At 37.8% G+C, this 14,006-nt stretch overlaps 1 protein-coding gene across 1 annotated transcript in view; it reads left to right on the top strand.

The window, feature by feature from the left end:
• Window positions 1-14,006, top strand: part of LOC131037327 (mannosyl-oligosaccharide glucosidase GCS1) — a 207,367-nt gene that overhangs the window by 113,580 nt on the left and 79,781 nt on the right. The window contains exon 15 of the mRNA XM_057969439.2: window positions 6,875-6,942. Within this exon, the coding sequence (XP_057825422.1) occupies window positions 6,875-6,942 (68 nt within the window). The remainder of the gene's footprint in view (window positions 1-6,874; window positions 6,943-14,006) is intronic.

Genomic DNA, 14,006 nt, shown 5'->3' with positions numbered 1-14,006 from the left:
TGTAATCAGAAAATTAGAGATTAGAGAGAGAGTTAGATGTATTAGAGAGATTAGAGTTAGAAGCAATTTTACTTTTGTAGCAAGATTGAGTTTGAAGAGAGAAATTCAAGCAATTGTTGTACATGATGACTTTGAAATCAATGAAATATTGAAGTTATGGTGTTTTGTTGCAACTTTCTTGGTTATCTTCATGGTTGTTCAATTTACTTGAATCATGCTCAATCGAAGTAGTGTGTTAATTCGAAGGACATAGTGTGAGACTTGATCTTTGGTAGGATTCGCTTTCCATACCACTAGCTTCTTGTTGATTGTAGGAACACCTTGCGTGGTCAACTGGAGATATTTGAATCACTTAACCTTCAATCATTATTGTATCTTGGATATGTACCTTCGTGGTAGTATCTTTGATCTTTGATGCGTTGAAAATCATTTCGTTACCTTAGAAGATCGCATCAATTTCAATTAAGTTGTTATTTTATGGCGAAATTGAAGTTGGTAGAATCTTGCCAAGTCTTGTCCACATGAAGTCATTCTTAGGAATAGATTAGATTAGATCTCTTGCAAAACCCTATCCTTTTGTTATTTTTTTTGCAAAGCTTCTTTAATTTAGCAAGGATTTCGGAGTGTAAGGCCCCTTGAGGACACAACAAATCACATCATACCACTGGTGCTTATCCACACGTAGAGGCCCTACTAACTAGAACATTGGAGTCATCCTAACTGATCCTTCATGCGAATCTTCAGCAGTTAGCAACTTTATTCAAGAGAGGATAAGATGCCTTTAGGTATTTTATTCTGTGTATGATGGTGTACAAAATACACGTCAACAGGTTTGTAATGGAATAATGAAAATAATGATTAATGCTGATATAAAGCAGTACTAACAGAAAGCATTGATAACAATCTAACACAAGGCACTAATGTAATATAATGTAACGTGATAACTATGTCAAGTGTAATTGATAATGAATTGAATAACAAATATAACTTTATTAGAATATCACAAATGGTTCTTGGTATATGAGGGATCTCTCTTGAGTATGCCACTCCATGTTGGATGCTTAACACCTGCCACATGGGGCCAAGAGGGGTGTAGCATCTGCTCTTGGGCTTAAGAGAGGAGGTGGTTGTGATGAGGGGGAATGGCGATAGAACACCTCACCAAGTATGCCACTCCATGATGGATGCTTAACACCTGCCACATGGAGCCAAGAGGGATGTAGCATCTGCCCTTGGGCCTAGGGTGGAAAGTCTCTTGGACACCTTATCCAGCTAGCCTACCCTAGTGCACGAAGGATTGGATAATAAAGAATTGCAACTAACCTACAATCTGAATTTATCCAACAAGTATAATACTAATGGTAATTAATACATTAAAGAATTGTATCACTCAATCTAATTCATTAGTACATGTTTCTGTTTATAAGTATTACTTCATATGTGTCCCTAATTTGGTGTTGCAAGCAAAAACAGTATACAAAGGTACTCTCATTAACTTAATTACCTATTTTAGATTTGAGCAAATTTAGGTTAATTTAAAGTATATCTAATTAGGGGACATTACAGTGGGTATCTTGCTTGGGAATTCGCATGTTTGCATGCACTTTTTCATTGAATAATTCAAAACTATTAGCTATTGTCAAATTTTCCAAGCGTTTGTAGGATTATCTGTAATGCATATATGTTTGGCAATGGGATATATTTTTTAGGATTTTTGATCTCTCCTTATTATCATCAACACTACTCCATGCTCATATCACAAGTATTTTTGGCACCATTTCTTAATATGGTTGTTTCTGGTAAGAATGATAACTAATTAATTTTATTGAATCCACAAAAGTGTCCTAATAAGAAGAGTTTGAAGTATGCTAAATGCTTTACATATGTTTCAACCAATATATTGGTGACAAAACAAAATCTTTGATGTTCAACATTTCGTATGGCTTTTGGTCATTTGAAGACACAAGAGAGACAAAAATTGATATTTACATGGAAGTTTCTGATGTAACAAGGGCACTTAAATAAATGAGAGGGAGTGATCCTTATATACTCCTCCCTGTTACAATGAAGGGCCAGGATTAAATCCACATCAATGGCCAAGATTACAAGATAGAAAACCCTAATTAGGGTTTGTTGCACCCATTACATAGCATTTAATGCTTGACCAATAATAAAATTACATAAAATAGGACACATGTCCCTCTTTGAATTCCAAACAATAGATGACGAGGGTAGGCACTTTGAACTTTGTGCCCATGTGGTAGTTATCCTCTTTGTTGGATGAGTCAAGTGCATTGAATCTGGACGTGCTGACTTGGAAGAACTTGAGTGTATAGGTGATGACTAGGTGCCACCTCAGCTGCTTCCTTCTTTTATAACTCATCACAAATTGTAAGTGATTGAGGCACATCTCTTGATACTGAACATTTCCAAGCGTTCGGTGTATGGTGGAGGGAAGGAGGTGGTGGTAGGAGATAGTCCCAAATTGTATCATCTTGCCTGATTTGATCATCTTCTCTTGAAACTTCCGCCTTGGATAACTCTCTTGATGTACTGGCAGCAATTCTTGGATTTCTGGAGGAAATTCAAGATAGTCACATGTTCTTTCCTAGATGCCGATCTCTATTCATGTCTTATTAAGGTGTTCTTGGACATGGTGAAGATATCCCTCTTCAATGTGAATCTTGAAGCCCCCTTACGAACACTTGAATGCCTCTTGCCTTCATCCTTTGCAACAGGATGCTTATAAAACAACCTCCAATGTTGTGGTTGTAGCCTTGAATGATGTGATCTCCTTGAACACTTGTATTTCTGATGTTTGTTCCTTCACGATGTTGACCTGCATCCTTCAAGTCCTAAACCTTAGACCCGATGAAAATCACATTTGCTTCTGATGTGATTTTGTCCTAATTCGCTCTCATTCTGCTCTGATCATTGTTTGTCACGAATTAGGGCTACACCCTAGGACTGTGAAAATTCGGATATTTAGATCTGGTTGCTCATAACTGATCTTCTTTTGATATACTTGAGGACTGATTTCTTCTACTTTTCAGGCCTCCGCTGAGGATTTGCGAAGTCTGATTTTGAAACCTGATTTTAGATCTGATCTTTCTCTGATTTTACAGGTTGGATTTCTTTTTTAGGATTTTAGGACTGATTTTTCAAGGTTCTCAGGCCTGATTCTTCATGTCCTTAGGTCTGATTCTTCATGTCCTTAGGTCTGATCAGAGTTTGTCAAAGACCTTTAAAGTGTTATACAATCCTCAAAGGCAGGTCGGAATTTAAATAAGTTGTGCAGTCAAATACAAGGGCGGAATTTTGAAGAAGCTCTACATTGTGCATATCACCTGACTGATAGGTCTGATTTCATTTCTGCTCATGTTCAGGACAATCCTCTTTCAGGTCTCATTTTATTTCTGCTTATGATGTCTGGTACACAAATTCACTCGAGTGCGGAAGGAAACTGCCTTGAAATCTGATGGAATTCACCTTAAAATCAGCTACAGGGCTGCATAGACTCGGTACCATCACTTTCCTGTGACAAGAGGTCAGTCCTTTGAATTGATGAGCTCCATATTATCGGAACTCATGATTTTTCCTCACTCTCTTCATCAGGATATATATGAAATATAACATTTAAGTATAAGTGATTATACTTTAAGTTATATTTCATATATATTGTCAGGATGTTTGAAAGTGGTTTCAGGTCCCCTAGGAATCATAATGCAAATTCTGGATTTTGGAAGATCTTTCAAATTTTCAGACAGTCCAATTTCAGGCCATTTCTGGATCAGGATGACATTGGTGGATTGATGTGAATTTCTAGGCTTATATGATTTTGCATGCTTTCTTCTTTTGGAATAGGAGTTCCATACTTAACCATTTTTTTGATCCAACTTGTCTGCCTTCTAACTCTTCCGGATTTAGAAATAGTCTTCAGGAACGTTCAGTCTTCAGCGTCTTCAGAGATATTCAACTTTCAGTGTTTTCCTGTGAAGATCTTGCCAAAAATAGATTTTCCCAAATAGTAAGTGTTTCAAAATATCAAGGTTTGGGCAAAATAGGTTAGGAAAGCACTTACTAAAGATAGAAACTTACTAAAAAAAGAAATTACTAAAAATAGTAAGTTTGATTTTTTGGCAAAATTAGACCAATCCGGGAGGCAGTGAAACTTACTAAAAATAGTAAGTGCTGAGAATTCGCTCAAATTTTACTGGGAGGTTCCTTGAAGGGTCCCGATTCCAGTTATAAGTTTAGTTTTTCCAAAACCCTAAAAGAAACCCCTAAAATCTAGGACTGAAGGTAGAAACCCTAAAATTAACAAAATGAGCCCTAGACTTAACCAAATTTGCTTAAACAAAAAGCAGACTTGACCAATATGGCCCCCAAACACTTGCAAAGCAGAGAGACTAACAAGACCGCTGCGAAAAGACCCCAAAAACGCAAGCCAAAAGATCGGGTGGCCTAAAAAGGGGGGTCCCCATTTGCAATTGGACGATGTGTGAAAACATCACAACACGTCTCCACCAAAAAATGGAAAGTACAAGTCACATGACACAAGTACAACCTATCCAAGTAGATACGTACCTATGCAATTTCATCCTTTCTTAGATGCATGATATCCAAAAAATTAACTAACTAAATGCAAGGAAAAAAATTGTAACATCATGAATATAGGAAATAATAACACCTACCTACCTATGGATGAAGGAAACAAACCAGCTAGACAAAGTCATTATAGGTTGGGAAAATTAACAACCCCTTTGTTTGGGTTGAGACCCCATTTATAGTAGCTCACATTTAACCTTTGCAAAATTTTTAGGGAGATCCGTGATTTGGATGATGTACAATTTTGCAGGGAAAACTTAAGGATGAACCCATCAATGTAAGGTGGTTTCAGATAGTTGTTTTCCTCGTTGAAAAATCTTTCCAATAGGTGGAGATATTCTGACTCCTTGTAAAGGTATCTTTTAAACTCCTTTCGCTTATGGTGTTTACCTCATTTCTTATTTGATCTTTTTCCCCTGTCACTTTGACATGCTCAAGTGTGAAATCAAGCGAACTAATTTTCTCTTGAAAAGGCTGAAGCTGATGGAGAAATATCACTTTCACTTGCATTTTACTTGCCAAGTCTAAAGAGGGTGGTTGTTGGGAACCTTGTGTAGGCAGCATTTCTTCAGTTACTTCATTTGCACATGCTGGAGCCTGGTTTGATACACCTTCAAGGTCTGATTCTCCTCAAAGCATTGACTCATTGTGAACATGGTGAAGACATGCATCCATCTTGGGCAACACGATTTATCAATGCTCTTTAAAAGGTGGTTGTGGGCTTAGAGAAAATTGAATGTCCTTTGCCTCTTTCTAATAGTCTGTTTCAAAGAAGCCATCCATTAGAGGTAGCAAGCAACTCAATTCATCATTTATTGCACAGCTGCTAACTTCTGAAAATAGAGGCTTTAGTGGGACTATAATCCTTTGATAGCATTTGTTATTCTTATCAAACATAGAAGGCTTAAGAGAAGTACAATCTCTAATGGAATTTATGTCATTTCTACGTCAAAATGATGAATTATGTATGGATATGGAGGATGGTAAGAACTGGTGATATTAGTACTAGTAGTATCTTAAAGTCCGATTCACATTGCTTTTTAGATATAATCAAACTCAAAGTCATTTTTTGCATTATTGGCCTTGTTAATATTTGCTATTTAGCTGAATTATTTCTTGGAAGTTAATGGACCCCAGCTTAATTTGTACAAAGTTAAGCCAGAATATAGTAGCAAGTAACCAATTAATGAACACGAATCAAAGCATTCCTTCCAAAACGGCTCTCCTAATTTTATAAAACAAAGAATGCTGCTTGTCAGATATGTTTGTTGTAATATTGTAAAAGAAATTCAGAATCTCATAGATATGCAACAGACATAAATTGTTCGACAATATCCAAAAGTTGATATATCGTATGCCATGAATTTAATTTGTACAATAACTTGTTTATATTTAATATTTGAACTCAAAGTGTAACACTCTTTCTTAATGCAAGTACTTATTTAAAAATAGACGAATAATGTTCTTTTGAAATGTCTATGCATGATCAAGGATAGTTTAATTGGATTGAAATGTACAACCATTAGAATAGCGATGTAGTGGGGCAAAAAGGGCCCTAGACTCGAAGCTAACAACATAAAGCAAATAAAAGCAACGAAACAATGAAATAGACTAGTCATATACAAATTGTCTTTGTTCTACAGTCTTTACAAGTATGGTGTTGGCATTTTGCCATATTGTGGTCTCTTTTGGTGTCAAGGTCCACCCTCATTAGCTTCTTGGGTTCTTGTAGGGCTTAGTAGTGGGTCTCTTGTGCTAGATTATGGCTACTTCAACTGTATTTCTGGCTGCATAATTTTTAAATTTTCTTATAGTAGGAACCATAAGCATTCTTCAGGAATTTTTTGTTTGCATGGGGAAGTTTCCTCCTTGGGAGGAAAACTTAGGTTATAACTTTTTAAGCTGAGCTATACTTTTTATAGCAGTTTGTGACAACCATTGCCATGTCTTAAAGACAACCGTCTCTTTTAGAGCTTTCTGAATGATACTTTGCTAGGAAATCCAGAGACTTAATTTTAATATGCAGCACTCATTCTTAGTATGTACGTGTAGACATCGTAGTACTGTCTCATTGTATGGGTAGGCTCTGCAACATGATGTCTCTGAATATAAATGTCAGGGAGACTGTTTCCATCAGTGTTCTCTCCCAATTGTCATGTCTCACATAGATTAAATCCTTTATTTTGTATAATTTCTGTACTTTTTGATTCATTTATTTCTCAAGATAATGTTTTATTCATTGGTGCTTATGAATTTTCTTTTTCAGGGAAGTATCCCAGCAGCTACTTTTGGCATGGAAGAGATAATGCAACAGATCGGGAGCTAAACCCAAAGGTTGCCTCTTTTCAACGAACTCAACATGTTTAACTAAAATTTTCCTTTCAAACGCAATTCTACAATACGTGTAAAGAAACTTTAAAATTAAGTAGTTCAATGGTATGGCTAGGATATTCATTTCTTTTGATAGGTACTGGCTATATGAAACCATCTAATATACTTATACTAGTCTCTTCTAAAATTCTATTTGAGCTAGTGTTCTAGTGCATGCTTTTTAGTTTTTTTGGGAAAATCTTAAAATAGGTTGTCATTGTTTATCTGAGAGTTGTCTTCATTTGTTGGAATCTTATTTCATTTTTTTGTTATTTTGTTTGCACATTCTCTACCTTCTTAATTATATAAAAAGTTTATGACAATAATTTATAGGACATACTAGTTATTAACTCAACATTTTATTTTATAAGTGTTAAGTGTCATTAGAGGTCACCTATTCAAAGTGTTGTAATCATTAGGGGTTACTTTAAGTTGAGCATTTAACTTTAATTATAATAAGGTAATAAATTAGGTCATATTTTCTCTCAGGTCTAGTACGGTAATGTTGTGACCTAATCATCCATCACCCTTTTCCAAATGGGGACCCCCTACTTTTTAGGCCCTCTGTTTTTTGGTTTTGTTTCTTTTGGTCTTTTCCCTAGCAGTCTATGTAGTCTCTTGGCTTCACAAGTGTTTGGGGGTCAATATGATCAAGCCTGCAAGTCGTTTGACTAAATTTGGCTAAGTTTGGGGCCTGTTTTATCTGTTTTAGGGTTTTTCCCTTCAGGCCTAGATTTCAGGGTTTTCTTCTAGGGTTTTGGAAAAACTAAGTGCTGCATTAAAATTAGGGCCCTTTAAGGAACCTGCACGTGAAATTTGTTTTTTAGGGATTTCACTACTTCCTGGATTGGTCTAATTTCACCGCAAATCAAACTTAACTATTTTTAATAATTTCTATTTTTAGTAAGTTTCTATTTTTAGTAAGTCCCCTTGTGCCCTGTTTTGCCCTAATGCTAACATTCTGAATACTTTCTATTTTTGGAAAAGGCTATTTGTGGGAGGTTCTTTGTAGGTAGGCATTGAAGACAAGATGTTCAGGATCATTTCTAAATCCGGAAAGTCAAGAAGCAAGCAGAGTTATCAAAAAATGACTAAGTATGAGCATTCATTCCAAAAGTGGAAACGTTGAAGAAAATCACCAAGTTTGGAAAATCACCTCAGTTCCTAAAGTGGCATCTAGAAACATTCAAGTTGGCAAAGCCAGTTCATCATGGAAAATGAAGAAAATCATGAAATTCCTTGCTCAAGTAGAATCAACGCCCTGGACAGTGAGATGTTGCCAAATTGTGGCCTTCATGGAAAACGTGAAAATTGGTAAATTCCTTGACATGGAGGAAATAGAGCCCAAGAGGCTAGGTAGGGCACCAAAGTGGGCAGGATAGTGAAAACTTCAAGTTTGATAAATTCCTTGCCAGGATGGATACAATGCCCATGCACAGGAGAAGGGTGCTAAAGCATGATGCCCATGGAAAATTCCAAAAAACACAAAATTCCTTCCCTAGGTGGAATTAGCGCCCAAGAAGGGTCAAGGGCGCCAAACATGAAGAGGCATGGAAAAGTTCAAAAATGCAAAATTCCATGGCAAGGTAGAAATGACGCCCAAGCATGGATAGGGTCGCCAAAGTGCCCAAGGCAAGGAAATCCAAGTGGTGAAGGAATTCCTCCACCATGTGGAAATGGCACCCATACTTGGAATAGGGCACCAAATCAAGGTTGCCAAGGAAAATCAAGAAACAAATGAATTCCTTCATCAAGCCAATTCAACGCCCAAGTTGGTCAAAGATTTCCAAAATCACCAAGGCAAGGATAAATGCTTCAAGATGAAATTTCCTCCATCAAAGTCAAAATTCTATATGAGCTCCTATGTAATTTATATGCTTTCAAGGATGGGTGGCTTCGATGGTTTGTCGGGAAAAGGAGTCATGGATTGCAGACCAGCATAGCTGAAAGTTCATGAATGTTATCCTCAATTGCACCTCTACAATACTAATTCTTCCAAGTTGGTGAATGATACTTTCACCATGTACTTGACCAGACTTATGCAGAATGAGCTCCACACAAGGGTGTTGCCGCAAGCTAGGGCTCCGGCTCAGAAATTCGGGGCCACGTTCCAGTAGTTTCCAAAGTTCACCTACATCAGGATACATGGATTCAATTTCGGGCCGTATAAACTACCACGGTATCCATCCGACAAACTAATACTGCTAGAACTTATGAGGCAATTGACAGCTTACGACCAAATTCAGAAGAAGAAAAAGTTGTCTATTGAATTCCCAGTTCTTGGTGATTATGTAGAGGTGTGCCCGAACCTGACAGTAGCTGAGAAAACAACAGAGGAGTTGGCATTTTACTGCTTGGCATATTACACCACTAGGTCTCACTTCGATCCATATCGTAAGATCAGAAAGGTTGTTGGATTGAAATTTGTACACAAGTTTCACCTAGGAGACTATTGGGCAAGTGCCAGGGATGACCTTGAGGTTAGGAAGAAAATGTTATCTTGGCTGCCCCCTTGACACAATTAGGATAGGTGAAGTAATGCAAGTGCCAGATCCAGTGAAGGAGGATTCGGACTTAGTGCAACCTAAATTTGAAAAGGTGAAGGATCAACCCATCCAACTCCCAGATTGGTCGGAACCAGAAGTAGATGATCCGGACCTTTTGGCCAGACCAGTTATGAAAGTCACCAAACATTGGGTAGATCGGCATATCAGGAGATTGAGAGAAGGAAATGTCTGCTTGACTTACCTGTTGATGGGGAATTTGGATTCCCACAGTGAAGCTACAGAAGGATCTTCGCAAGCTTAGGTCGAAGAAGAAGTTCGATAGAAAGAAACCGAGTTCGATAAAAGAAAGAGTGCTCCAAAGAGGCTGAGAACAACAAAGAAGAAGGAAGTCCGACAGGAAGCCCAACAAGAAATCTAGTAGGAAGAACCATCGTAGAAAAGAGCAAGGGTGGAAAGGATGCAATCACCTGCTAGCAGTTCCAGTGTGTGGGAGGTAGGAATGTTTACACAAGAAAATTTGGCAAATCCACCTCAAGGCAACATACCTGACAGTGCTCCAACGCAGGATGTTCTCAGCATCAGCGCTTCGCACAAGCCAAATCAGCCAGGGATGCAAAGACAAGAACTCTCCTCTCATATTGAAGAGCCTCGCGAGGATAGTTTCGTAGAATCCATCCTTGGCGAAATGGAAGAAGTTTCACAGGAGCATGAGCAGATGGAGATTCAGGATCAACCAATTTCTGCTTCGGATTGGTTGAAGGATAGATTGAGGAAGGAAGCAGAAGAAGAAATTGATCCAACACAAGAGTTAGAAGAACTCCCGAAGAGGATGGATAAACTGAGAGAGAAGAAGGCACCCCAGAAGTTCTCCAAGGTCGTGAGAGATGAGTCTGGATCCCAAACTTTGTGTATTGCTGAGCCTACAACAGATAAAGACAAGAATGAAATCATGCTAGAGGACTACATAATCAGACAAGTTGATTTAGGGCGTGCTTCCACAATGTAGGTGATGGAAGACTTTGAAGGTTCTTCCTTGGCTATGAAGGAGAAGCTACAAAAACGAAGGCAAAATGCAAAAGGTTGAAAGAAGAAAATAGGGCCTTGTGTGAATGTATTAGAAGTCTCAAACAAATGCTTAGGGAGTGTTGTGACGTTTTCACACATCGCCCCATTGCAAATGGGGACCCTTGCTTTTTTTTTGCTTTTTAGGGTTTTTTTTTTTGGTCTTTTAGGGTTTTGTTAGTTGGCCTTTGCATTTTTGAGTGTTGTCGGGGAGATCAATAGGATAGCAAGTCCGGCTTAAGTGATGTCCTGATCCTGAAATTTTGGCTAAGTCTGAATGTCCTGATCCTGAAATTTGACTAAGTCTGGAAACTGAAAAACCTCAAAAAACTAGATTTTGCAATATAACTCCTGGAGGTCTGAAACCACTCTCAAACATCCTGAAAGTATATATGGAATATAACTTAAAGTATAAGAAAGAAGAAAGATAGAAGGAAATGTCACTTATACTTAAATGTAAAAGCGCTCCTGTCCCTCTCTGAAGGACTAGAGCGATTTTATTCATATACACATTTTTAGACCTTGTTTGGACTCGAACTCTTATTCATGGCGTGTAACAAGATGATATCTTCCTTAGCCAAGACATTTCATGGTGAAAAGTGAAGCATTTTGGCCTAGAAGACAAAATTCGCTCCTGTCCCTCACTGAAGGACCGGAGCTTGAATTTCAAATTTGCACTGTTCTTGCAGGATCAAGACAATTTTATGATTTGAAGAGACCAAGGAAAACATGATTTATCCATTGAATATAATTTGGAAGGCTAACAAAGGACGGATAAGCTTGGATTTGCAAAATAGCTCCTGTCCCTCTCCAAGGGACCAGGGCAAAAAACTTAATATCCAGTCCTTCTTGCCAAGTTTGGACAAATCTAAGCCAAGGTGCGAATTTGGAATGATATTTAAAAGTGCTTCGAGGAAGAATGAAGTTGCAAAGACCATGAAATTTGATGAAAATGGGCTAGGGCGCTCCTGTCCCTCACCAAGGGACCAGAGCGAAATCTTCAAATTTGCTTAATAGCCTAACATTTTGGAACGTTACTTTCGTTTCCAAGACTCAAGATAGAATGAAGAATCATGTTTTATGCCTTGGGGGTAATTAGATATTGATATGGTTAAGAATTTGTGCTATGGAATGAAAAGGCGCTCTTGTCCTTCACTCAAGGACCAAGGCAATTTTCATATAATCAATCATTTCCTTCCAAGACCACGCCAAGGCAAGGTTGTGCAAAGTGAGAAATGTCTTTGAGAGGATGATGAACAAGGAATTGACCCCAAGGATCAACACTCCTAAGCTCAAATGCAAAAATCGCTCCTGTCCTTCACTGGAGGACTAGGGCGAAAATCTCTAGAACATCAATTTTGCCTTGTAAAAAACAAGTTAAACATGTATGGAATGGATGAAAGAAATCATCACCTGCCCTGCAACATGAATTGGCGATTGGAAAAGACAAGGATCAAGGACAAAGACAAAAGTCGCTCCTGTCCCTCACCAAGGGACCAGGGCGAAAGTGCTTTAAGGAACACTCCTTCCAAAGAAGGAATGAATTAAACTCAAGGTTCCCAATAAAAAAATGCCATCTTGGACGCCAAGGGTGAGACTTTGAACGTGAAAAACAAGAAATACAAGGCCAAATGAAAAGGCGCTCCTGTCCCTCTCCTAGGGACCAAAGCGAGGTTCTTAACAAAGTGATATTTTCACCATGCCTAGGCGCCAATGTCATCTAAGACACATTAAATGCCAATTTCGCTAAAACTCCAAGATATTTTAAAAAATTAAATTGACATTTAATAAGTGCGCGTAACATTTAATAATTAATTTAAGCCTTTAAAAAATCGAAATTCTTAATTATAAAGGCATTTAAAATTAATTATTTTAATTTTAAAAGTAGAGCGCTTAAGGCATCTTTTTAATGTTTTTTTGCTAAGTCGGCCTCTTCTTTTATTAAATTTCTATTTATTTTTGGCCTATTTTCCAAGTCGGCCTATGGGGAGCTGAAATGGTGAGCGCCCTATATAATGGGGGTATTTTGAGCAATTTTAATCATCATTCATTCATTGTTTCAAGTGCGATTTGGAGAAGCAAAGAAGAAGTGCGAAAGCTGGCCTATTTGGAGCGAATTTTCCTCAAGTGTTGAAGACTTAAGGTGGTGGAATTGATGCTTGTGAAGACAAAGGAGGTGCAATTTGTTCAAGAGAAGGCTTTGATCTACACTTTGCCTAGCGAATTCTTCTATTTTTACATCATTTCTTAGAGTTAATTCTCAAGAGGAGGTATGGCAAAATCATCTTGACACCCTTATTCAAGGTTTGATTTTTTTAGACATTTTTTTAGAAAAGTCTAAGTATTGCATGGTTAATTAGGAAATGATAACTCAAGATTTATCATGAAGTTTCCTAATTAAAATCTTGAATCTTCCTTTTAAAGTTTAATTTGTAGATTTTAATGTATATTACTAATTTTGAAATGTTGTGTAGGTATCAAGATGGCGACTCCAAAGCCCGGAGGATGTACAAGTCGGCAGGTTCTCATCAAGGACGATCAAGCAAGGAGAAGGGCGACTTCCTCCAGCCTAGCATTGACAAGGACGGCCTTCTTTGGACTAACGTCATCAAGGGCGACTTTTCCAATCCAGCTTTCCAAGGCGAGGTACATCATCATCCTACAAATCAAGGACACAAGAAGTCAGAGCAAGGGTTCGTTGAAGAAGCAGATATTTCTAGATGAATTAATTAAAGCCAGCTTCTCAACAACATTAAGTTGAATATCTACCAAGTTACAAGTGTCAGATGAGGTGGCATCCCAGTCATCACATCCCAGTCGGATTGGTCCACCTTAGCAATGTCCAAATTCAATGTACCTAACTCATAGAAGGTAGCACAAACTTTGATGTACCTACCCCGGCTATTCATTGGTGGAATTTTCCAGAGAAGACATGTGTCCAAGCAATACAATTTTATCATTGGTCAAGCATTAAATGTTATGTAATGGTTGTAACAAACCCTAATTAGGGTTTTCATTGTTGAATCTTGGCCATTGATCTCGAACTGATCTAAGCCATCGAATTGTATTGAGGGCACTATATAAGCCCTGGCATTTCATTTTGTAAAGGCAATAGTTAGAAGGATATAGGAAGTAGTTAGAAGACAGATAGAGAGTAGTTAGAAGGTGATTAGCTAGTTGATAGAATAGCAATTAGAGTAGAATAGGAGGACAAGGCAAGAAATTGTTGCCATTGATTGTAAACAAACTCCATTTTCATTGAAGTAATGGTGAAGTGTGTCGTTTCTTGCAATATGCATGGTTTCTTGTTAAATCTTCAATCCTAGATGGTAGATGATTATATGAGTGGAAGAAATGTGCTTGATTGATGGTGAAATTCGTATATCCATACCATACTTGCAAAACTCGGCGAGCAATTCAAAAACTCGCGAGTAATCGCGATCCATAATGCCGTGCGAG

This window comes from Cryptomeria japonica, chromosome 3 (assembly GCF_030272615.1).
Source record: "Cryptomeria japonica chromosome 3, Sugi_1.0, whole genome shotgun sequence".
Taxonomy (NCBI): Eukaryota; Viridiplantae; Streptophyta; class Pinopsida; order Cupressales; family Cupressaceae; genus Cryptomeria; species Cryptomeria japonica.
The sequence above is the reverse complement of the archived record's forward strand: the minus strand, read 5'-3'. Positions and strand labels throughout refer to the sequence as shown.